At 48.6% G+C, this 23849-nt stretch overlaps 1 protein-coding gene across 2 annotated transcripts; it reads right to left on the bottom strand.

Moving 5' to 3' along the window:
* Positions 1–7901: 7901 nt before the first annotated feature.
* RNF114 (ring finger protein 114) lies at positions 7902–22085 on the bottom strand. 2 transcript variants are annotated; one of them, XM_037059881.1, is made up of 6 exons: positions 21926–22085; positions 18442–18592; positions 16294–16400; positions 15815–15929; positions 11045–11152; positions 7902–9678 (listed from the first exon to the last, which is right to left on the bottom strand). In XM_037059881.1, exons 1-6 carry the CDS (start codon positions 22063–22065, stop codon positions 9613–9615), a joined length of 687 nt encoding a protein of 228 aa, XP_036915776.1. In that variant the 5' UTR covers positions 22066–22085; the 3' UTR covers positions 7902–9612. The 2 variants fall into 2 exon arrangements, with proteins under 2 accessions (XP_036915776.1, XP_036915777.1); XM_037059882.1 differs by lacking the exon at positions 21926–22085 and adding an exon at positions 19973–20070.
* Positions 22086–23849: the final 1764 nt, after the last annotated feature.

Below are 23849 nucleotides of genomic sequence, written 5' to 3'. Positions count from 1 at the left end.
CCGGGCCTCTCCGGGCCTTACTTCCCCTCACTGTAACAGGTGGGTGGCTCCCATTTCCCGGAGATGCCGGGATGGGTGACCAGCCCAGCGGCCCCTCGTGCTCGAAACCACCATTGCGGGGCCCGCCTTTCCATCTTCCTTAGGCACGTGCGCCCTGGAGGGGGTGTAAGGCGCGGGGGAGGCTTTCTTGGATCTGGGCTGCCCTCTCCCTTCTGATTCAATGGCCCCGCTGTCCCTTCTCCTGACCGGTCCCCACCTCCTCCCTCCCTCACGTTAGCGACGGAGAATTGGAAGTGGAAGGCGGCTTTGGGCGAGGCCCCCGGACCGCAGGGGAAGGCGAGGCCGCAGGGTGGTATCAGATCCTCCCGGAAATGGACAGGTTCCGCCGCTGGGCCGCGGTGGACCCCGAAAGTCCCGGGCCTACCTCCCCAGCGCCCCCTGCTGGCTGGGGCGCTCCTCGCGACCGTCTCGGGTCTGTCGCACGGGGCTGGGCAGACAAGTCTCCAACAGGGGTAGGAACTGGTACAACTGCCTTGGGGGGCAGTTTGGGAACATCTAATATGACCAGGAAGGGCCTCTGGGAGGAAGATACATTTGACTTAAGCCCTGCATCTTCCACAGGTGTCCATTCCCCAAAAGTGAAAACAGTAACTTTTTAAAAAAATGAGATTTACCACCAACCAACCAAAAAAGAAAGTCTCCCACCATCCCAGATCTCTGTGTACCTCCCCAAAGGCAACTACTTTTACCCCTGTGTTGTGTGACCTTTCAGAGATGGTCTTTATGGAAACAAGGAGATACATAGTACCTGTATTTAGTAGGCACATCCCTTCCCTACGTAACGGGAGCAGAACCCTTCACGCTAGCCTACACCTTGCTTTTTCCTCCCAAGTAACAATATTCAGTGTTTGGAAAAATCGTGCCTATCATTACACAGGCAGCTATCTTTTGCAGGACTGCAGACTTTCATTGCACAGATTACACTATAGTCACACAATTTACCTAACAAGGTTGTGGGCATTTAGGGTAGATCAAAATTTTTTGCTGCCACGAACAAGGTGGCAATTTCAATGAAATATCTTGTACATACCATTTATCTTTGTACTCTAGCTCAAAGGTACGTTATATGAAATGCTCATAGATTTGTCCAAATACCCTTCCAAAAGGTTAAGCTAAATTACACTTCATCAGCAGGGAGGTGAGGGACCCTTGTAGAAACCTGGTGGGGGTAGGGTATTGTCCACTTTATCTTTGCCTATCTGACAGGGAAAGTGAGGTCTCCCAGTTACAATCTGCACTTCACTTGAGTGGGGCGGGGTGTTTCTTGTTTGTTCGTTTTCCAACGTCCTCCAAAGCCATTTCTGTTTCTCTACATTCTAAACTACCCTTTGGCCACTGAGTTGATGAAATTCTTAATTGCTTAAGAGCTCTTTGCCTGTTAGGCTAACTGGCCCCAGTGATCAGATCATTAATCGGAGAGTGAAGGGATCAGAACCAGACTGTTACTACCAACTGGGGAGAACGTTGCCTAAGGAAAGTTCAAGGAATGAGTCAATCAATGTTCAACCTCCACCTTTATCCTCGATTTAAAACACAAAAACCTTTTGAGTGTCTCACACTTGCCTGAAAACAAAGAGTGATTCAGCCTTGGGCCTGACTTCACAGGCCCCCTGGGAAGCAATCAGTCACCATCCCATTCCCCGGAGACAAATGTTATCGGGGGAACTTTCTGGGCCTGAGTCTGTTGGGTGTGCTCCAAGAGCTGGGGGCTCCAACAAAGAGGTACAAGCCCTTTCATTCATATTTGCTGAGCACCTGCTTTGTACCAGGTTCTTGCCCTCGAGGCAAGAACCACATGGGGACCAGTTAATACATTACAGTGCAGTCATATTGCCCACCTGTCCCAAAGGAGAAAGCTTTATATATGCAATGGCTGTGGAATCTTGTCAAGGCATTAAGCGGTAAAGAGCAAGATGCAAAACAGCATGTACAAGGTGATCCCGTTTGCAAAGGAAGAGGCGGGAGTATGTAGATACTTTTTAGAGACAGATGGCACCTGAACACTAGTTCTCTGAGGAGGGGATCTGGTGGCTGTAGGGCAGGGGTGGGAGGGAGATTTACCACATGCCCTTTCCCATGTCTTACGTTTTTTAAATTATTATTTGCAAGTATTAACCTCATGAATAGCGTAGCAAAGTTGTCCACCAGAGAGGACTTTTTAAAGAAAAGTGTATAGTCCAATCAGTGGGATATTTTGCAGCTGTTAAAATGTCGAAGCCTGTTTGTGGTTCCTATCTCTCACAGGAAAAGCCAGTCTTCAGTGAGGCTATAAGGCGTCTGCAGGATCTGGCCCCTCATGGCCCCTCTGAGCTCAGCCAGCCCCAGCTGCTGACCCCACCCTCAGCAGACCCCACCCAACCTGCTTCAGCCTCAGCAACTTTGCATCTGTGTTTCCTTTCCTGAATGCTCTTGCCCCCGCGGGCTCCGCAGCTCACTCCCCATCCCTCCTCCCTGTTTAATTTTTCTCCCCAGCACGCACCAGTTTGACACAGTGTACGTTTTACTTACTTTGCTGAGTGCCCTTTAGAGCCGAGTTCTGTGAACTACACTCCCCCGACCCGAGGGACGGGTCTGCCTGAGGGTGTTTTGTATGGCTCCTGAGCCAAGAATGGCTTTTCCAGATTAACATTTGCAATCCAGTTGAGGTTAGGGGACACTAATTTGGAAACCCAATTACAGCAAAATGTTAGTCTTCAAAAGAGAATTCCGTTCTCATTCATAGACCTATATTACAAAAAAACTTATATTTAAATACTATTTTGTTTTGAATTTTGTCAATAAAGAAAAATGTGGAAATTTGTTTTCTATAAACACCCAAGGAGGCCTGGAAAACCAAAATGTCCACTCTCTGCTCTAGATGGTCCCACCGGGATAGGAACTGTCTGTCTTCAATGCTATCACCTAGGCACCCAGAACAGGCCCTGGTGTATACTAGGTGCTCAATAAAATTAGCTGACTGGCTGATCAAACGGATGGACTTTTCAAGTGAAAAAAATAAATCAAGTGAGCAGAATACTTAATAGGCTGCCTTCTGTGTAGAAGCAAATGAGTAAGATAATATCTCCCACAAAGGCCCAGACGGTGTGTGAAAGGAGATTGAAGAATGTGTGGTTCCTCCTGAGGAAGCGGCAGACAGAAGGGGGAAGGAGCCCTGGCTGGTGTAGCTCAGTGGATTGGGTGTGGGCCTGCCAACCTAAGGGTCACAGTTCGATTCCCAGTCAGGGCACATGCCTGGGTTGCAGGCCAGTTCCCAGAGGGGGATGCACAAGAGGCAACCATACATTGATATTTCTCCCCTTCTCTCCTTATCTTACCCTCTAAAGGTAAATAAACAAAATCTTTAAAAAAAAAAGAAGTGGGAAGGAAACTTCTTTTTCTCCAAACCTCTTTTGAAGGGTATGAATTTTTTATTTCAGATACCTGTGTCACCATCTCAGATGAAATTATTTTTCAAGATAAAGCCCGCCACAACATGGAGGCAGATATCCACGGCCTCTGAGACTCAGTTTGTGCACCTGGCCAATGGGGTAATAAGTTGGGCGCCCACCTGTCCTGGTGTGCCCAGATCTGAGGGAGTTTGGAGACCACCCTGGGCAACCAGGACAAGGTGGGCACCCTGGTTAAAAGGAAGTTGTCCAGGGCCTACAGGTGGATTTGTGGGGGCTGAAGAGCTCTCTGCACCTGCTGGTGTGGCGTCACTCTTAGCGGGGGCCACCTCGGCACTCCAGGGCTGAGACAGGTCAGGTCGTCGGGCTCACCCAGAGGTGCGAAGTGCCTCTTCCCCAGCGGATCTCCCGGCGTCTGCTGCCGGGGACTCTCCATCCTATCTCTCGGACTATCTTGCACATTAACTGGGCCTGGGCAGCCTCGCCCCAGACGGGACTGATAGCTCCCTGCTGTCTCTGCCTTCCTGGCAGAGCCTGAACTTGTCTCCAGGAAAAGCCCCCAGGGCCTCCTCTGGCCCACACCCACCTGTGATGCCTCTAGACCTGGAGACAAGGGCAAATGTCAGCCCACTGTCTCCTTAGGTCAAAGTTAGCTGTTTCCAGCACAAAATAAAGTCCCGGGATTTATCTCTCTCACTCTCATTCTTGCTCCTCAGATCCAGACTCCCAGGCCTCTCTGCCTTTGTCCTCGCTGTTCCTTCTGCCCCAAACTCCCTCCCCTCCCCAGATGTTCCTAGCGCTTGTCTCACCCCAGAGTAGCACCCTAGAGTAGTAGATGCGAGTAGCATCTCCCTTTCCCACCTCGGTCCCACTGGCCCCTTTGATCCCCACAGCAAGCCCTGAGTGGCAGGTGAGATTATCAGCCCCACTGTACAGATGAGAACACCCAGGCCCAGAGGGCTGCTTAAGTCACGGTGAACCAGTGGTGGCGTTCACTGGCCTAGAGGCCTGGCCACTGTGCTAGATCCGACAGGCCCCACTCCCACAGAGCTCACAGGTGAGGGCCCCAGGTGAGTCAGGGAGGTCAGCTCCACACTGACCCCAGGCCAGGCCAAGGATGGCCCGGGGAGAGGAGGAAGCAGTGAGACAGCGTTCTGGGCAGCAGCGACCAGTGACCTCCACAGTGAACAAGCCCAGGGGCAGATGAGTGTTCCAGGACACGAGTCCTTCAGGAAGACCGAGGCTCCAGCACCCACACAGCCCCAAGCCCCTTAAGAATTTCAGGGAAACTGCCCCATGTTTTAGGATCAGAAATGTTCAAATGGAGTTTTAAAATGTGTGGTCTCTTTAGCCATCTTTTAAAAGATTTTATTTATTTATCTTTAGAGGGGAAGGGAAGGAGAGAGGGAGAGAAATATCAATGTATGGTTGCCTCTCCCGGCTCCCCTGCGGGGAACTGGCCTGCAACCCAGGCATGTGCCCTGACTGGGAATCGAACCGTGATCGTGTGGTTCACAGGTTTGCACTCAATCCACTGAGCTGTACCAGCTGGGGCTCTTTGGTAATTTTATTTAATACATGAACACTTTTATGTATTCATGTATTAAATAAATTTTATGCCAGATAAAATACAGATGCCCAATCACATCAGAATTTCAGATAAACAACAATAAGCTTTCAATATGACAAGATTGCATGGGACAGACTTATTCTTTCTCAGAAATTCAAGTTTAACTGGGGCTCCTGTATTTTTATGTCTGAATCTGGCAGCCCCCTCGGAGACTGGCTCCTATCAGCACTTCCAGCACGATCTTCCAACCAGGTTGCTTCTCATCTTTGCTTTTCAGGAAGAATAGTTCCATGAAACCCACCCACCACACAAAGGACTCTGACCTCGTCTGCAGTTGTGTCTGGAGGGTGTGTGCCTGAGATGGCTTAGTCACATCTTCGCCTGGATGTTTGTGGCCCTGCCTCAGACAAGCTGCCTCTCAGTCCCTCTGAAGAGCAGCAACCATGGTCTCTCCTAGGCTCCCCCTCTACCGTGCTCTCTCCCCTTCTCTTTTTTCCTCTGTGTCCCCTGACTCTGACTGTTTCTCCCTGTTTCTGTCTCTCAAACTCTCCATTTGACCCAGCAGCTCTGCAAAAATATGCAGATAAGTAGGCAAAGATACACTTGTAAGGATGCTCTTGCATTGTCTGTAACAGTCAAACTTTAACAGCCTAAATGCCCACTGACAAAGCAAGCAGTCCACGCTCTCCTGGAGCATCGTGCAGCCATGAACAGTAACGCCACATTGACTTGGAGGTTGATGGACAAATCGCAGAGTGAAAAACACAGGTTATAGGTAGGAAAGCGATCATTTGGTCATTTTAAGTTTCAACCAAAAATGTGGTGACCTGGTATGACGAAGTGGTCACGTGGTTGTCTAGGGGTGGGATGACAAGCAGTGGTGTCGTTTCTTCTTTGTATTTTTCTGCCCTACCTGTTCTTTTCTTTTCAGCTTTTATTTCTTTTTAGATAGAGGGGAAGGGAGGGAGAGAGAGGCGGGGAAACATTGACATGAGAAAGAAACATCGATGGGTTGCCTCTCTGGACGCACCCCAACTGGAGACAGAACCCACACCCTAGGCATGTAGCCTGACCGGGAATTGAACTCCAGATCTTTCGGGAAAATGCTTCAACCGAGCCACACTGGCTGGGGCCTCTAGATGGCTTTTATAATCAGAAAAGGCATCAGTCACTAAAGTCTGGCAACCTTTAGGGCCTGAGCTTGTCCACTTGATTCTAAACAACCAAGTTGCTGCCCTACCCCAGCTACGGTAGATTCATTGCAACACACCTTACATTATTGCTGAACTAGCCTAAGGATGCGGTTTACCCGAGGCTCTTTGAAAAGATACAGATTTCCAGGCCCCACCCACAACTACCAACCAGAATTTCCGAGGGGCCTGAGGATGTGTTTTGTAACAAGTGCCTCCCAGGTAGTTCCCGTCTTCAGGTAGAGTTTGGGAAACACTCCGTCTAACAGGCTTGTTGAGTCATCAAACAGCTGCCAGCTGCTTGGGCCGGCGGCGGGGGGACACTGGGTGGTCTCAGGAATGGATGAGAAAAACAGCGGTGACATCAGTAGCTCACATTGATTAAGCATGTGTTTTGTGCCAGGCCCTTATCTAATGCTTTACGCGGATTATTTCACTAGATCCCCACAATCTATGAGGAAGACACTTTTATTAACTCCATTTCACTGATGAGGAAATCGAGGCACAAAGATACAAGTAACTTGTCCAGGGTCACATCCCTAGGAGTGTGAATGCTGGGGGCAGGGGGCTGTGCGGTGTGCCCAAGACCATCAGTTTGGAGGACACCTCTGCTCTGTAACACTTGGGCAAATTCCTCACGGGCCAGCCACCACTCCCTCATCCGTACAATGGGGGTGATACCCGTGCCCCTCCTGCAGGGCTGGCGAAGAGGATGCAAGGAGACCGGCCTTCCCTCGGTGCCTGGCTTTGGCCACCTTTCAGGAGTTAAAGGAGGGAGGATTAAATCAAACTGACTTGAGGGCAGGCACTGTGCCAGAATGAGGGATAAGAAAGATGAGCATCGCCCTGGCTGACGCGGCTGAGGGTTGAGCATCGTGCTGTGAACTGAAAGGTTGCTGGTTGGATTCCCACTCAGGGCACGTGCCTGGGTTGTGGGCCTGGTCCCTGGTTGGGGACCTGTGAGAGGCAACTGGTAGATGTTTCTCTCTCTCTTTTTTAGATTTTATTTATTTAACTTTAGAGGGGAAGGGAAGGAGAGAGGGAGAGAAACATCCATGTATGGCTGCTTCTCGTGTGTCCCCTGCTGGGAACTGGCCTGCAACCCAGGCATGTGCCCTGACTGGGAACTGAACCGCGATACTCTGGTTCGCAGGCCTGTGCTCAATCCACTGAGCTACACCAGCCAGGGCCAGATGTTTCTCTTATACACTGATGTTCCTCTCCCTCCCTTTCCATCTCTCTAAAAATAGAATTGGCATCATTGTCATTAATCCTGTATGCATAATGTCCAGCAAGGCCCCATATGGGACATTCAGCTGACACTATGCCTGGCCAGGGCATGCCTAGAAGAATGAAGGCAGGAGAGCATCCTGGGATCACATCTAGGGCCTGGGCGGGTAAGGTGTCCACCTGGCGGCAGCCATCTTGTCAGCCCACAGGAGTGTCTCGCCCCCTCTGCTTCAGGTGTGAGGACTGGGCTGCCTGTGGGACCAGCCCAAGCCTCAGGGAGACACTGCCCCCTTCAGGCTCTCCTTACCACTGCACTGGCCCCTAATCCCTGGCAGGAAGCATGGCAGTGGAAAGAAGTACCATTGAAAAAAGGGTCCTATTTTAGTTCCATTTCAATTCTAGGAATATTTATTGAGTCTACTTGGGACCGAATGTGGAGTGAAAACAGGCACCACAGCTTACCAGTTGGATAAATTAGGAAATTTATTTATATTTCACCTTTTAAAAGCCAGAACATAACAAATTTCACTTTCTGGAAAGTCATCTTGTTAGAAATACATGAAGTGCACTTAATACAAGGAACGTGGCTTCCTGGCACCACCAGAGAGACAGACGCACACTCTTCGGGTCCCGCCAATGAAGGTTCTGCTCGAGTCCCCTCTGAGCTCAGGCGCGATGATCTCAACTCAGGGAGGTCTGAGCGAACACCTCAAAAATGACAGTGAGGAAGCTGACCTTAGCATCGGGGCCCTCCCAAGAAAGAGCAACCAGAAAAAATTACTTTGTCCCAAAGGGCCCCCATCTCTGCAGGTCACTAGGCCCCCGCAGTTCGTACCGGCAGGCAGGGAGAGGCCACGGCAGCAGCGTGCAGGCCCAGAGCCCGGTCACTTGCCACCTCGCCCACTGGCCAGAAGAAACTTCCCTATCAGACTAGAGAGGCCGGATATGCAAGAGCAAACCTAAATCCAGATGCCCGGGCCGACCAGAGAGAGGCACTGCTCCTGTGGGTCTGACAGCCAGCCCAGCCCAGCCCGGTGTTCATTCCTATCGTGAGACAGGATGAACTTCAAGCTTCTTGAGCTGCTGCCAAAGGAAGTTTCCAGGAGACAGTCTCCATTAACAACTGCTCGCAGCAGAGGCTGTGCCTCGGACAGTGTCCTGTCAGAGACAGCTGCGGCGCTCGATTCCTCTCTGCGAGAAAAGCGACGCTCAGTGTGACCTAAGGTAACGAACACTAGAAGAACCGGTGCCCTCTCGGCCTCCAAACCTCCTGCCCCTTATTCACGTGAAGACTCCTTTCTGTGCCTCGAGGATAAGAATGCAAGCAGGCTCCCAAACAGAAAAGTAAACATGACCCAGTCATTTGAAAATACTTCATTAGTTTGAAAATCACGAGGAAAAAGCTACGGTCTTTCTGTCTCTCTTAGCTGACCCTCTCCCCTCTTGTAGAGAAATGGAGTCTAACCTAAGTCTCTAACCTAGACACACTTCTTTCTACTAAGAACACGTGGTTATACCTCACCCTAAAAAGGCACAATGCAGGCATTTAAGACGGAACCAGTCCCTTCTAAGGGTGTGCAGGAGTGGCAGGAAAGTATCACCCATCAAAACTTCAGCACCAGACCACGCAAACCCAGGACATTCACCCTGGCGGGACTGGTGAGAGGTGTGCCGGGCAGCAACCCCAGCCCGGCAGCTGCTGCCGAGGACCAACTGACAGGAGCCTCCTCGGCGCAGGAGGGGCTCCACCACGACCGGACGCGCTGCCGCCAGAGCCCACACACCTTGGGGCCCGGGAGGCGAGACTCTGGTCTGGTTTGTGCTATTCACGACCCACAAAAGGTCCTGGCTGGCTCGGAGGACCTGAGAGATGAACGCCGCATGAGAGGAACAAGTGTGAGACAGGGACAGGTGGAGACGCAGGGCTCTCTTCCGGAGGAGGAGGCAGAAACGTCGGAAGTAGCTGAGGGGCAATAAAAGACACATGACAAACAGGGGTAAGGGCAGGGGGAGAGCCCAAAGGAAAGGAGGACTCTGAACTGGAAACCTGCTTCCCTGTTAAAAGTGACCCTGTCCTAATGCCAGGGCCCACTTCCAGGTCTGCCATATATTTAAAGTTTCACATGTAACACACAATGGAAGCTCTGGAACGGGAGACGGACAGCAGAGGCTCTGCTCACTGATCGATGATGGAGCGTTGCAACACCTGATTTATCATGTCTTCTTCATCGACGTCGTAATCCTAGGGGCAAAACACAGACACAGTCTCAGCCCGTTGGCAGCTGCAAAAATTTACTTTGTGCAGGAGCAGGACAGCTGAGCACGGGGCCCTGGAGACGGCTGCCAGGGGCCAGCTCCCAGCTCCACAGCTGGCCACGCTGGCCACAGAACTCTGGGCAGACTGCCTGCCCCCTCAGGGCCTCTGCTGCCTCATCCTGACCGTGAAAACCAGCACGGCTCCCTCAGACCAGGGCTCGGAGGACCAGCGGGCACCCAGGTGGACCTGGCGCAGGCCAAGTGCCCCAACGTGGAGTGCCCTGCAGTGAGGCCGGGTTTTCTATCCGGGCATTATACTCGTCTTCACAGCATTAATGAAGACGACATTTATTTTCAAGTCTGAATTTCAGACACTGTATCAGACCATGAATAAATATTCTGTGACAACTGAGGGAAGAGCTGTGCCTTCCTCCTCAGTCCTGCAATGAAGACATTCAGACTGAATACTCTAAAGTTCCAATTGACACTTATGTGTATAAATGAGAGGTTATTCCAAGCAGGCGACCAAATTCATCTATCATTAGAATGCCAAGACAACAGTGTGCCCCTTTGAAACTACACAGCTGTGGAAAAAGGACACAAACCCAGCAACTGCGTCTGGCCAATGGACGTGCTTTGTGTGGCCTTAAGTACTTTAAAAACAAATGTTATACTTCATGTGATCTGCTGCTTTCCAGCTTCTCAGGGTTGGGGTGGGTGGCAGCGAGGAGCGATACTGGGCCTGTACTTCCACATGACAACGAGCAGCTGCAGCTGACGGCAGAAAAGCAGGCCACACACGGTCCAGCCTGAAAACCCTACGGGGGCTGTTTCCATTACCTGCCTGGCCCCATGGGCATCTAAGCTTAAGAACCCCAAACCAGGCCCTGGCCGGGCAGCTCAGCTGGTTAGAACAATGTCCCGATACGCCAAGGTTGTTGAGTTTGGTCCCGGATCGGGGCACGTACAAGAATCAACCAATGAATGCACCGATATGTGGAACAACAAATCAATGTTTCTCTCTCCATCCCCTAAAATCAATGAAGAAAAATAAGAATTCCAAACCTGGTTCTATAACAAGTAGAAACTGCATGTACCAGAAGGAAGTGGGCAAAGACCGGGTGAAGGAAGATAACCCAGGGGCAAGCGGTCACTGTGTCTCGGTTTAGACGGCTGGCCAGCTCCTCTCCTTCAGCACCACTCAGGGAGTCTGCGGCCGTTCACCTGGCTCACAGGCCATACAGCTGCCTTTCCAGGAAACCCGTCGCCTCAGTGACAAAGCTCAGCAATGGGGCCCATGGCCCCCAGGTAAGAGGGAGGGAGGGAAGGATCGGAGCCCGGGCCCCACTTACCACAAAAGTGTCGTAAGAAAACTGGTGCCGCCGCTGGATGTGCTGGATGAAGTTGGCGCTGCGGTAGTTGGGGTCTCCCCAGGGCATCGAGGCACATATCGGACAGACCTTTCAACAAGAAGCATGGTCTGAGGGGTCTGAGGGGTCTGAGGGGCCTGAGGGGCCTGAGGTGCCTGACGCCTGCGCTGATGCCACCCTCTGTGGCTGGGGTCTGGCCCCTCTCTTCTAGGGCAGCTGTCCTGACACACCAGTCCAGGGCCAGGTCACTCCCTTGAAAATGGTCACCCCAGAAAATGCTGTCAGTCTCCACGTGTCATCTGACTCATGAAACACACAAGGGGTAGGTATAGGCTCCAGCCACCATACTGTCCTTTTCTTATCCCCTTCTGTGGTCAGAACAATGTGTCAGCCCAGTGGGGGACGAGACTACAGCACACGGAATATCCAAGACACAAAGAAAACCAAGAAATGACAGATGAGCAATGTCTCAAGGAAGTTAAAACATGGCCTTATGTGCTACTTTTTCACATGTAAATACTCAGATGAGGGGGCTCAGGCTGAAAGCCCTCCGACAAGGGGCTGGTTCAGGCTTGGAAAACTGGGAGGTATCGGGAAAGACGACAAAACATGAAAGGTGTCCCAGACGGTGGAAGTAGCGAAGAGAAAGGCCAAGAGACAGACTACACGGAGACAGCCGGACAGTGAGTGTAGCTAGGAGGGGACATTCACGGAGCCGGGCAGAGGCAAGCTGGGGTGGGGAAGAAGCAAGCATTAGCGGCTTAGAGATGGAACCCCATCATCTACAAGAAAGACGGTGATGAAGGGGGCAGGCAAGAGAGGAATCTGAAGCGGCGGAAGACCCCTTGAGTGGAGGAGCGAGGCAGGCGCCTGGAGCACAAACGAGACAAGGGACCGAAGAGGAGGTGGCCGAAACCAAAGGGAAGTGCCGAACCCGACAGGTACGGCGTTCTGCAGACGGGGAGGAGACAGGACAGAGGGCCGAGGGCTGAAGGAGGAGGGCTTCCGACAGATGCAGAACAATCACAGGGATTTCAGGAAGCCAATGGAGGGGGAAACAGAGAGAGAAATTAGTGTGCAGCACCAGAAACCAGAGTAGTTCAGCAATATCGATCCAAATTAGACGTACACTTAACCTCCGACCAAATCGATCCGCAGTCAAAAATTTATTTCACAGACAGACACGAACACAGGCAAAGATACATTAACATTTATGGCAGGCTTTTAAAATTTACAATGAAAAACTTCAAACCTATAGAAAAGTAGGTAATAGTCTGACAAACCAGCCCTTATCCCTGAACACCTAGATTTAAGTTTGCCATAGTTATTTTGGCAAAAAGGAAGTGCTTTAAAACAAAACACATTTCACCTCTATTTCAGTACAGTCCTAAAAATAAGTATATCCCGCTACAAATACAACACCATTATTCCACCTATCAATAATAATTCTTTAGCAGCATTTAATATCCCGTCCTCAATCACATTTCTTGACATCATTTGGGACTAACCTTTACGTTCATCAGTAAAGGAGCCACTAAATCACAGGAAAAGGAAAAGGAATTGAAGGGAAATTGCAAAGCTCATTAGGAGAGACAGATCTACATGTACCAACGTGGAACACGGCCAAAACATCAGTTACAACCTGAATATAATGGGCTGCCATCTGCATGAAAAGAGGGACAAATAAGGGGTATTTCTCCACAAACGCAGACCACTGCGATGCCCATGAGCACCCCGTGAAGGGAAGGCTGGGTTGGGGCAGGAAACCAGGTTCCAGTTCTGGCTCGCACTGCCCACCTCACGACACGGGCAATCCGCTAACTTGGGTGGCACAACGGTTTCTTACTGACAATGAGTGCAGGAGAGATGGTGGTAGGAAATCGAGCATCTCTACCATTTTACTTAGCATCCGTTTTAGTTTTCACAATTACCAAAATAGCTGTGCTTCTCTGACTAACTTCAAAACGGAAGACGGGCAGGTGCGGGGGTGGGGGTGTCTGCATACTTGCCCTTCTAAATAGTAATTAGTTCTCCTGCAAAACAACTCAAAGCTCTTGGAGGAGGAGCTGACAACTTGGCTTCAAGGCACCTTATCTTGCCTAGTGCAGCCAAAGAACATGCACTGTGCGTCTATTTTGGAATCACAAGGAAAGTAAAACAGCAGGTGCAATGACCATCCCAGGTCGGCATCCAGCTGTAGAAACTTCCAAGTTTTCTCTATGTAATAAAGATACATTAGAAAGATGAGCATTAGTATCAAACGATGAGGCTGTTGCTTTTTGAGTAAGAATAATCGACTGTGACTGATCTCCTGAAAGGCTGACATGCCACCATGGTGTTTTACTTTTATATTGTGTTTATTTCTATTACACTAAAATGGCAGGTGGTAACGTAATGCATTTATCATATCCAAACACAGAATTGCAGGGACATAAAAAAACACTGGGAACAACTGATGGTGTAGAGGGAAGTGAAGAACTAGGGAAAGGGGCTGGAGAGTTTGTACTATTCACTTTTTACACAGTGAACTGATTACATACAAAGAACAAAATTTTAAAATTGCCAGGAGGTGACAGGAAACAAGGACTCAGGGACACCAGCTGGGATCACAGAACACGATGCAGGCAGGGGTGGAAGCCAGACTCTAGAGGAAGTAAAGGAGAGGGTGCGGGAGAGGCAGCAGCAGCCGGAGGGAAGAGACTGAATGCAGTCGAGAAGAAGTGCTGAGGACAAGGTACAACAAGGGCTGCAAGCTCAAGTGCTCACAGGAGCCAGGCTGGAAAGGCACAAGAGTAAAGCAGAAGGGTATGAGCCCAGCCGGTCCAGAGGGGGCAGCAACTGCCAAAGCCAGCCGACTCTCGCCAGAACTTCTAATTTCTCCAATGCAGAGTATCATGATTGGAAATGTTCTCATTTTTAAAGGTGAGGGAAATTAAAATGTGTACAGGCCAGGTTGCCACTCTGTGACCCCAGAGGTAGATCAGAGAGCTCCTGAGATAGAAACAGGGAGATGGAAGAAAAGAACGCACAACTGATACTTTGACCTCAGTTCAAAGCAGGATCCAGTGTTACCTGCGAGAAGGGTGGGAACAGCTCATGGCAGGACGGAGGCAGAGAACAGCTACCAGAGACACCAGGCAGTTCCTAGCAGGAACAGGGTCTTCCCGCAAATGGGGTGCACAGCAGGCCAGGCCGGCCCAGGGCCCCAGTGTGGGAGTTGAGGGAGCAGATGCAGAGAGGGTCACTGGTAGAATCTGATGCAGTGCAACGGCAAGAACCCAGGGAGCTCCGAGGAAAAAGTGGCTGCACTGACCAGACTTGGGGCTTGACAAGGAATTCAATAAAGTCAAGAGATTTAAGATATTCCTGCGAAGGCCAGCTCGATCTTAAGATTTCCAACGCAAAATAAAGAATGCCACAAGGCTTAATCCCTCAGCAAATGCTCGTGGAAATTCTAGTTTGTGCACCGCCTTTTCCAGAAATGGAGCTGAAGACTGCCCACAGAACTAGGTACACGATTCAACAGGAGCAGTTTGAGATAAATGGGAAAACTCAAACAAACTATAGAGGAAGCTGTATTAAGACCTAGTCTGTCAAAATAAAAAAAAAATTAAACAAAAAAGAAGGAAAAAACCCTAGTCTGTCAGTTACAGGAAGAGGGAAAGGTAACACTGCTGAGACTGACCATATTCAAGCCCCTCCCACCCCTGCCCTGCAAAAGAAACTAGCTCTGACTGGTGCAGCTCAGTTGTTTGGGTGTCATTGTTAAAAAACAAACAAACAAACAAGTGTCAGTCTGTGATGATTAAACGTCAAATGACTGATAAGCACTTTCCTAATAATTTCAGCTTAAATTTGCTTTCTCCACAACTATGGAAAAGCTACTCTCAAAAGGAAAATGGCAGCAGCTTTATGGAAGAGAAACGTGGTGGACACCAAGGAATCCAAGCTGACGACGATACCAGCAACGGGACCAACAGACATCGCATGACCCCTAACGTGCCACCCGGAGGACACATCACTACGGAGCATCCCTGCGTCTAAGCATGAGGAAGCAGACAAGCCCCACGGGGTAGGGGGTATAAGGGTGATAAATGGTAATGGAAACAAAAATGCAATACAAAATAATCAAATTTAAAAACTATTACCATATTTTGCAATAGTATGAATTAAAAAAGATCACAATTATTGTCATTGTTTCTTAAAAAAAAAAGAAGAAAAAGAAGTAGACAAACCCAAATTGAAGGACATTCTACAAAATAATTGGCTAAAATGTCCTGGTTAAAAATGTCAAAGTCAGGAAAGACAGAGAAAGACTAAGGACCACAGAGACATGACAACTGAATCCAATACAGACCCAGGGTAGGGGGCTAGGGAGACTGGTATGAAGAACATTACGAAATGCTGGATTTAAACATGAATTCCACAGTAGATGTCAGATTGTCTCAATGCTACATTTCCTGAGTGTGACAATTAAACCCCCAAAAGGTCATTTTTTAAATGCAAATGCTCTTGTTCTGAGGAGATGGATACTGAAGTATTCAGGGGCAAAGGGTGATGATATCTGTAACTCATTCTCTAACAGTCAGCAAAAATTTGTATTAGAAAGTACAGTTAAGCAAACAAGGTAAAATGTGACTAATCTGTGAATCTAGGGGAAGGATACGTAAGGGTGCACTGTACTGACCCTGTAATTTTTCTGTAAGTGTGACTTTCTTCCCATAAACATATTTTTGTAAAAGTTCCTCTTACCACAGACTTGGTGTCCGTGCTATGGGACAACTTGCAATGCTCCACAAGTCCTTCCTGATCAAAGTTCTTCTCGGGACAGTAAGGGCAAGGAAAGGTGTAACGGTTTGGGACATTCCTGGAAGATGAAAAGGCAGGAAAAAAAACCAACACTTCTGAGTACATTCCATGCAACTTCAGCCACTGTACCCTCCAAAAAGCAGCCAAGTTCACTGGACGGCTATGACAAGGACTGTGATGACTACTTCTGCATCAGGTCAAGTGTCCTGAAAACGACTTACCAGCATAGCTAATACTGATGTGAACATCAGAGAGGCCTTCTCCTTCCACGCCCATAAAGACATGTGCATCCACTTTAGCCAGTAGAGCAATCACACCTCCACTTTCTGAAACTCACACAACTCAACCCTGAACATGCAAAGCATTCTTTGTCTTTGTACCAAAAGATGACCTCCACCTAAAGGAGTGATTGAGCCATTTACCTTGGCTGAAGGGACGCGTCCTTGGTGGTGGCCTTCACACCTTCCATGATGTAATTCTGGTATTTGGAACAGGTAGCCACGTGGGCCCGGATCTTGGATAGGAAGAACTTGGAGAGGAAGAATCAGAGGCCACAAGTTAGTCAGGACCTTGTACCAGGCTCAACATAATCCCAAACCAAGGACAAGATGAAAACTAGACCTATACCGCTCTGGCAAACAATCTCACCAGTCCCCTGGCTGTGCTGAATCTGATTGTTCATTGCAGGGTTTCTGTTAAGATCAAGACTGATATGCCCAGTTGCTTGGATATTGTCCGGCAAAGCGAAAGGTCACTGGTTCAATTCCCAGTCAGGATACATGCCTGGGTTGCGGGCTAGGTCCCTGGTCAGGGAGTGCATGTGAGAGGCAACTAATTGACTTTTTCACACATCAGTGTTTCTCTCTCTCTCTTTCTCCCTCCCTTCCCCCTTCTCTAAGAATAAATCAAGTATTTAAAAAAAGAAAAAAAAGCCCAATATTTTACTTGACCAAATCAGGACACCTGCTTCTACTCTATACTAACTCTCCTAGAGGTCTGCATTACTCACAGTATGCTCTCCGCTCACAGACGCATTCCCGAGCCAGGGAGTCTTTAAAGTTTTCCATATTAGCATTTAAACTCATCTCCTTACAGCAAGCCAAGAACTACATTCCATCGTGTGTAGCAGGGAAACGTGACCGTGCACACAAAAGTAGTAAAGGCTAGTCACCCCAGTTACAGTGCAAGTCATTAGGTTGTGAGAAGTGACCTTTAAAAAAAAACCCTAAATCTGAATTCTGTTTCTTCTATAAAATCTAGACTTTGCAATATAGAAAGAGAAAAGAAAACCTACAGAGCGCTTCACCACAGGTGTTCTAGAAAAAAAGAAGACGTGTAAGGAAGGGAGAGAGGGGGGAGATGCAGGGAATAAAAACATTTTTCAAGATATACCACAATATAATCACTAACCTTGAAAATGGAGAAAATCAAAAGCCTACAGGAAAAAAACCCAAACTTCAATATTTGAGCGCTGGCTTACCTGGATGCTTTCGTCTTACCTTCGGCTAAAGTATCTGACTTCAAGCTGCCAACCAGAGGTTCCGATTAACAGGGACGGGAAACAGCCCCATTCGGAACTGAGCCCACCGTGTACCCCTCACGCTACATCACTCCCGCGGGAAGGCAACTTGGAGGTGCACCCCCTCTACGGCTACCCGCACTGAGGCACTAGAGTGACGGGACTGACGTGCTAGGCTGTCCACCTGGCCCTCAGTGAAAAAAGTTTCAGTGTGAAAGTTGTAGAGGTATATATATTATGACTCTGTTTTGTAAAAATCCTACCTCTATGTTTGTCAAAGGGCAGGAGATACTTTGCAGCCTTCTAAATTGAACTACTTTCAAGAGGCAATCTCTGGGGTGGGAAACAAACCTACATTGTTTTATATTTTTGTATTGTGTGGAGTTAACAAAATCATAATGCTTTAAAAACCAATAAGCCTATGTATATTTCTTGGAAAACAGAAAAATAGTTCTCTTTTGCAGTTATAATAGATGTTAAAATAAATATACTTGGCTCTAACATGATTATACAAGAGAACATGGATGCATTTCAAATGTTAGATCTTGCTATTATAATCAAATATTTCACATTGACCTTTGTACCATGATTCTTCTCTGTCAAGTGCTAAAAAGTTGATTAAATTTTATAACTTTAATGACTTGGAGTTTTAAATCTCCTCAGACTAACTGCAGCAGATAACTTTTTTGAGTCATTTAGTTTTATATTAAAATATTAAGAAATATTATTCTGTCACTATAGTCCAATTAAAATTCTGCATAATGCTTTGAAAAAATGGGTCTTTTATAGGAAAAAACTGAGATAATTGGTTTTTATGATCTTCAAAGCTAAAATACGTAATACACGAAGTCAACTTAAAAAACCCAGAAAACCCAAAACCCAGCAAGGTCGCAATATGACACAGCACAGCCACTGCCACAGAGAACGGGCATGCACTCGTGCTACCAGGCATCTGGTCACGCTCCGACTTCAGACACTACGCGGCGACAGCTCTGCGCTTTACCCCATCTCGTCACAGACAGACTGACTCTCCCGTTTTCCTTCCACATACATTTTTACGGCAGCCATGGCAAGAGGTCTCTGTGCTCTCAATCTGCCGCTCGAGCTCCGCGGCTCGCTCGCCAGGTGCCAGCGGGCTGCGGCACACCCCACAGACAGGCTTCTTCGGCTTCAGACATTCCTGCAGGCATGCAGAGCAAAAGCTAGAACAAGACACACAGAGAACCCGAGTCATGCATTGTGCAGACAGGACAACAAAAATGGATACACTTTAAAAAGACATCAATGAATAATGGGTTAAAGACAGCTTACTCCCTAAACCTCATTCAAATACTGAGTCCTCCTATGCCAGAAAAGTGAGGGTGGGGGAACGGGTCCTGCAGAGAACAGGCAGGTCCAGCGAGAGAAACAAAGGTCCGGTGGGTCCAAACAAAATTGGGACCCACCGCAAAAGGAAGGGCGGTGCAGTCTTCAGACCTTAGCCCCCAGATCCAGGGGGCTCGCTTTCTCCTCGGTGAAATGGAGAGAGTAGCACTCACCCCAGCAGTGTTGGGAGACCTACGGCACAGTGTCTGGCACACCGGAAATGCACCACAAGCAGGAGCTGTTACCATTAGAGGCAAATGCAAAGCACGAGGAAAACACAAATAAATACGAGAGCAACTAGCTGGGACCTGAGCACAGGGCTGGGAAGACTTCAGAGGCAGCATCTGTGAAAGAACCTTAAGAGACAGAGTTCAGCTGACAGAGAGCAATGGAAGAATATTCCAGACCTTTAGACTTAAAAACTCATGACGCATCTGAGTAGGTAAAAGCCTACCAGTTTTCGTAATAAGCAGTAGGGACCCAGGTGTTTAAAGCAAGGTATCGACAAGATCAAATCCCAGTTTTAGAAAAATAACTCTGGGATTATCATAGACAACCGAGTTGCTAGTTTAAAAATTGTTTTTAGGTGAGGAAAGATGAGAGGAAACTAGAAGCAGAAACCAAACAGATGGCTAACAGCAAAGGGCTGTGAGGGCCTGACTGAGGCAACAGAGGATGAGCTCAGGAAATGATGTGGCAGGACTGGTAACTCACAGTCTGGAGAAGAAAAAAGCCGCAGATGGCCAGGTTTCTATCCTAGGCCTAGGCAGGTGGGGATGCGGGATAAGTACACAGAAAGAATGGATAACGAGGCATGAAAATACCCAGCTACCTATCCAACCTGAGAGACTTAAGGCAGGATCTATAATCAAAGGTAATGTGCACACTGGATAATTTTTACTGTCTCTAAGAATTTTCTTCCTCTTGGTCATTAAGCTAGATGTTATTCTCCTAGGCAAATTCTAGACCGGGCAGGGAGAAGGGGAAGGGTCTACTGACTCTCTACCGAGGGCACAATGTTGAAATGAACTAAGTCCCTGTCCTCCTAATGCTCTGTTCCAGGGTGGAGAAAATCACAGATGTCAGTTTCAATTAGTGATTAAATACACGAAGGAAAATGAAGCAACGAGATTAGCTGGGGCGGATCACAGAAAGCTTCTTTAAGGAGGCAGCATTTGAGCTGAGACCTAAAATTATAAGAAGAGCGCAACACAGACCTGGATGCAAAGCATTCCACACAAAGATGACACCAAGAGCAGAGGGGTGTCCGAAAAGCAGAAAGGAAGACTTTTGGGGCCATGAATCACTCCCAACAAAATAGCCCGCTTTCAGTTTCCATTTCCTATGCACAGGCCTTTTTCTAGTTCAGCTCTCTAGATGCTCCACCCTATTTTGTCTTACAGTGCTATGCAGAAAGTCCCTTCTCCTGGGCGCCCAGCCACCTGCCCTTCTCTGGCTGTATTCCACCAGATTGGAAAAGGATATAGTCATTTAAAGCTTGAAATAAAGTTTTATAAAAATAAAATGCTCCGTCCAGCCAGAACTGCAGTGATGTTCAAGTTTCCAAGTACAAAAGTTAGCAAAATCCAACTAGGCAGAGCAGAAAGCACTGGGCTGGCACTAAAGGGGACTCAAGAGAGGCACACCCATGTATTTTCAATCAACACGGAACTGATGATCACGTGGAACTAGCAGGGTGAGCACAGAAAAGAGTCAAGGTTTGAGTCCTAGTACTGCCCCTTGAACTCTGACCTAGGAAAGGTTCATCTGGCTCAAGCAAACCCTAACTTTTGCTGGGTCAAGATTCTTTATTCATCTGTTACCTCTCCCCTCTTACAGGTCTGATTTCTAAATCCCCCCCACTGTACAATGAATTTTCACACTAGTCTGAACATCTGCTGAATTGGGAACTCTGAGGGCAGAATCACCTTATTTCTTACTATGCCCCAAGAATCTGGCACACAGTGGGCACACAAACATTTCATCTGTTTAACATAAGACTGGAAGATGGGTGCTCGCTGTGCTGAGCACTGGGAATGCAGATGGGACAAAACAGATGCGGTTGCTGCTTGTATGGCAACCAACCCCTCTTATCTCACACATAGCAGTTTCTCATGCTCTCACTGAAAAGTAAATAAAATCTCTGGGGGACAGGGAGAAAGACAGCTTCGTGTCCTTGAGGATGCAAACAGCAGTAGAGGTGGCTGGGGAGCTTTTGCCGGGTGCCAACTGTTCTCTAGGCTGGCAAACAGACGCCTGCGCCCTTCTGGGAAGAGCTGGACAGCGGTGAGCCTCAGTACCCGCACCTGCAAAACGGCCGCAGGAATGCTGCAGAACAGGTGCCTGTCGTGCCCGGTAAAGGGTCCTAAGACCAAACGCCAAGGCGATGCCCATGATATGCATTGAGGGTGGCCATGGAGCAGGTGGCCAAGTTCTGTACAGTTTTCTAACTTAGTTGTGTTTGTTTTTGTGTCTGATGAAGCAAGGCTGAGATGCAAATCCTGCCAAGCTCAAAACGCCTACCCTGGCCCCTACCCTGGCCCCAGATCGGTACTGACATTTTCGCACACACCTCCTTTAGTCCTCCATGGAGGCTGAACTCCAACTGGCATGAAACACGCCTGCACCCAAGTAAGTAGGAATGACAATCCCTATCTACCACCCCTCAACCCCCTTCACAATGAAGGGCATATTGGTCGGACTTATATCAAGATCTCCGTTTTGTTCTTTTAGTCTAGCTCAGCGTTTCTGCAACCTGAGTGCACATTTGAGTTATCGGGCAGAGCTGGCGACATGACGCCAGATGTACTACACTCTAGGGGCGACATACGCTCAAGGAAAATTATGGCTCTCGAGGACGGACTTTGGACGCCACCTAACCCCCAGCGGGGTGTGACTCCGCCATCACCCCCCCGGGAAGAAGCTGACAGGCCGCCTGAAACAGTGCGAGCTCATCATTAGGGCGGGATAGTCGGGAGTGAGGAGGGCGGGAGACGAGCGCCCTGATAACTTCCACGGGTCTTCAGGAGCTCAGGAGGGCCCTACGCAGAGGCCCTTCCAGGTCGGTCCTCTCGCTCCCGCCTGAGACCTTCCCTGTCCGGGCCTCTCTCCTCGACTCCATTCCCCTCCCAGTCAGGCGCCTCCCGCCCAGGGCCGGGCTCGCCGCTTACACGTGTCCGCAGAGCACCCGCACCGGCTTCTCGTACACCTCTAAACACACGGGACACGTGAAGCGGCCCAGGGGATCGGCCGCCGTCGCTGGCCCTGCCACCGGCGCAGCACCCTCACGGTCCGTCTGTTGCGTCGCCATCTTGCAGCCACGGGAAGCAACGTAACAGCGACGGCTAAGAAGGAGGAGCCAGAGGGGCGGGGCGCAGGCGGTCAGCCAGCGCTGGCGGGGGCGGGGAGAGGGCGGGGCTTATGGGCGGGGAGGGTCTCTAGGGGCGTGGATTATGGGCTGTGCACAGAACTGGGGGCGGGGCTTATCCGAGTGGATAAGCCATTCCACTCGTCAACCATAAGGGAGAGAGGAGAGGCCGAGAGGAATCTGGAAAATGTGGAAAACGAATTCGGAGATCGACAAAATTGGAGCTGGCTTTCTGCTTAAATTTAAATAGAAAATTTAGCTCTGGCTGATGTAGCTCAGTGGATTGAGCACGGGCCTGTGAAGCAAAGGGTCCCTGGTTTGATTCCCAGTCGGGGCACATGCCTGGGTTGCAGGTAGGGGACACACAAGAGGCTACCACACATTGATGTTTCTCATCCTCTTTCTTCTTCCCTTCCCCTCGCTCTAAAAATAAAATAAGCAAAATCTTCAAAACAAAAAAGCAAGTTTCCCAAAGCAAGTTTCCCAAGATTATTAATAAAATAAAATAAATGAAATAAAATCAATCAATAAAAATAGAAATGAAAAAAACACCAAATTCAATTCCTCTGTCTCACTAGCCATATTTCTAGTGCTCAACAGCCACATGTACCTAGTGACTCCATATCAGGACGACACAGTAGATATAGAACATGTCCATCAGCACAGAAAGTTCTGTGGACAGTGCTACTACAGATCTTCTCACATGGGTGAGAAGGGTATGGACAGACACATGGATGTCCAGGGCAGCAGTGGTCACATCAGCAAAGTGATTAAATCTATACAGTAAATATAATTACTGGTATGTCAACTCCATGAGGAGAGGAATTTTTCGTCCATTTTGTTTACATATCTTTAGCTTTTAAAACAGTGCCTAGTGCGTGGTAGGTGACTCCCAATATATTTGTTAAATGAATGTACAGCTGATATGGAATGATCTTTGAAATATATTTTAATTAAAATTACACCCAGATGCTAGGGAATGTAACCGGTATGTGTTTGTGTATGAGGAGCCGACGCCTGGGGTTGAGGGGTCTCCAGGGGGGTAAGCATTCAGTGGTAAAGCTGGGAAAGGCCCTGGCACAGGGGCTCAGGACGCTGCCTCGGGGAAGAAGCTGAGAATCCGATACCAGTGTCTATCGTCAGGAAGGGAACCTCAGGGCCTGGGGTCTGGGTTTTGAGCCTGGAGGCAGGCTTACTTTCGTTCTCTTCCCCTTTGAGTTGTCTAAAGTTTTCCCCTATTATATTTTCTCAACTTTTCCACATGGCTTTTTAAGTCTCAAAATGAAAGAATATTGCATTAGGACCTGTGGGAGAAGACTTAAGGTGATGAGATATGACTCCAGCCCTCAAATCATGTAACCCTCAAACCCCATCTATCAGCCTCAGGTCACGTGTAAAACTTATTACTATATTTATCTAAAGAAAGCAGGATTTACACCATTATATATTAATACACTTATTAATCTATGGGCAAGCAATTTTATTTTGATTTCAAACTGGTAAGAGCCATGAAGAGTTTCCACTGACACCAGCAGGGAGCAAACGAGTACCTCAGAGACTCACCTGGTCTAACTAGGTGAGCACTGCCTCGCTCACTCTCCGGTTCCTTAAAGGTTTACTGTCCCTGACCACTATGGCTTGCAGTTCTTAGCCCAGAAATAAAAATGAAATAAAAAAGGGACATAGCAAGGAGTAATAACATGGGCAACACTGATGTGAAATATTCG

This window comes from Sturnira hondurensis, unplaced genomic scaffold (genome assembly GCF_014824575.4).
Source record: "Sturnira hondurensis isolate 20B ecotype Veracruz unplaced genomic scaffold, ASM1482457v3 Scaffold0011378, whole genome shotgun sequence".
Lineage (NCBI taxonomy): Eukaryota > Metazoa > Chordata > Mammalia > Chiroptera > Phyllostomidae > Sturnira > Sturnira hondurensis.
The sequence above is the reverse complement of the archived record's forward strand: the minus strand, read 5'-3'. Positions and strand labels throughout refer to the sequence as shown.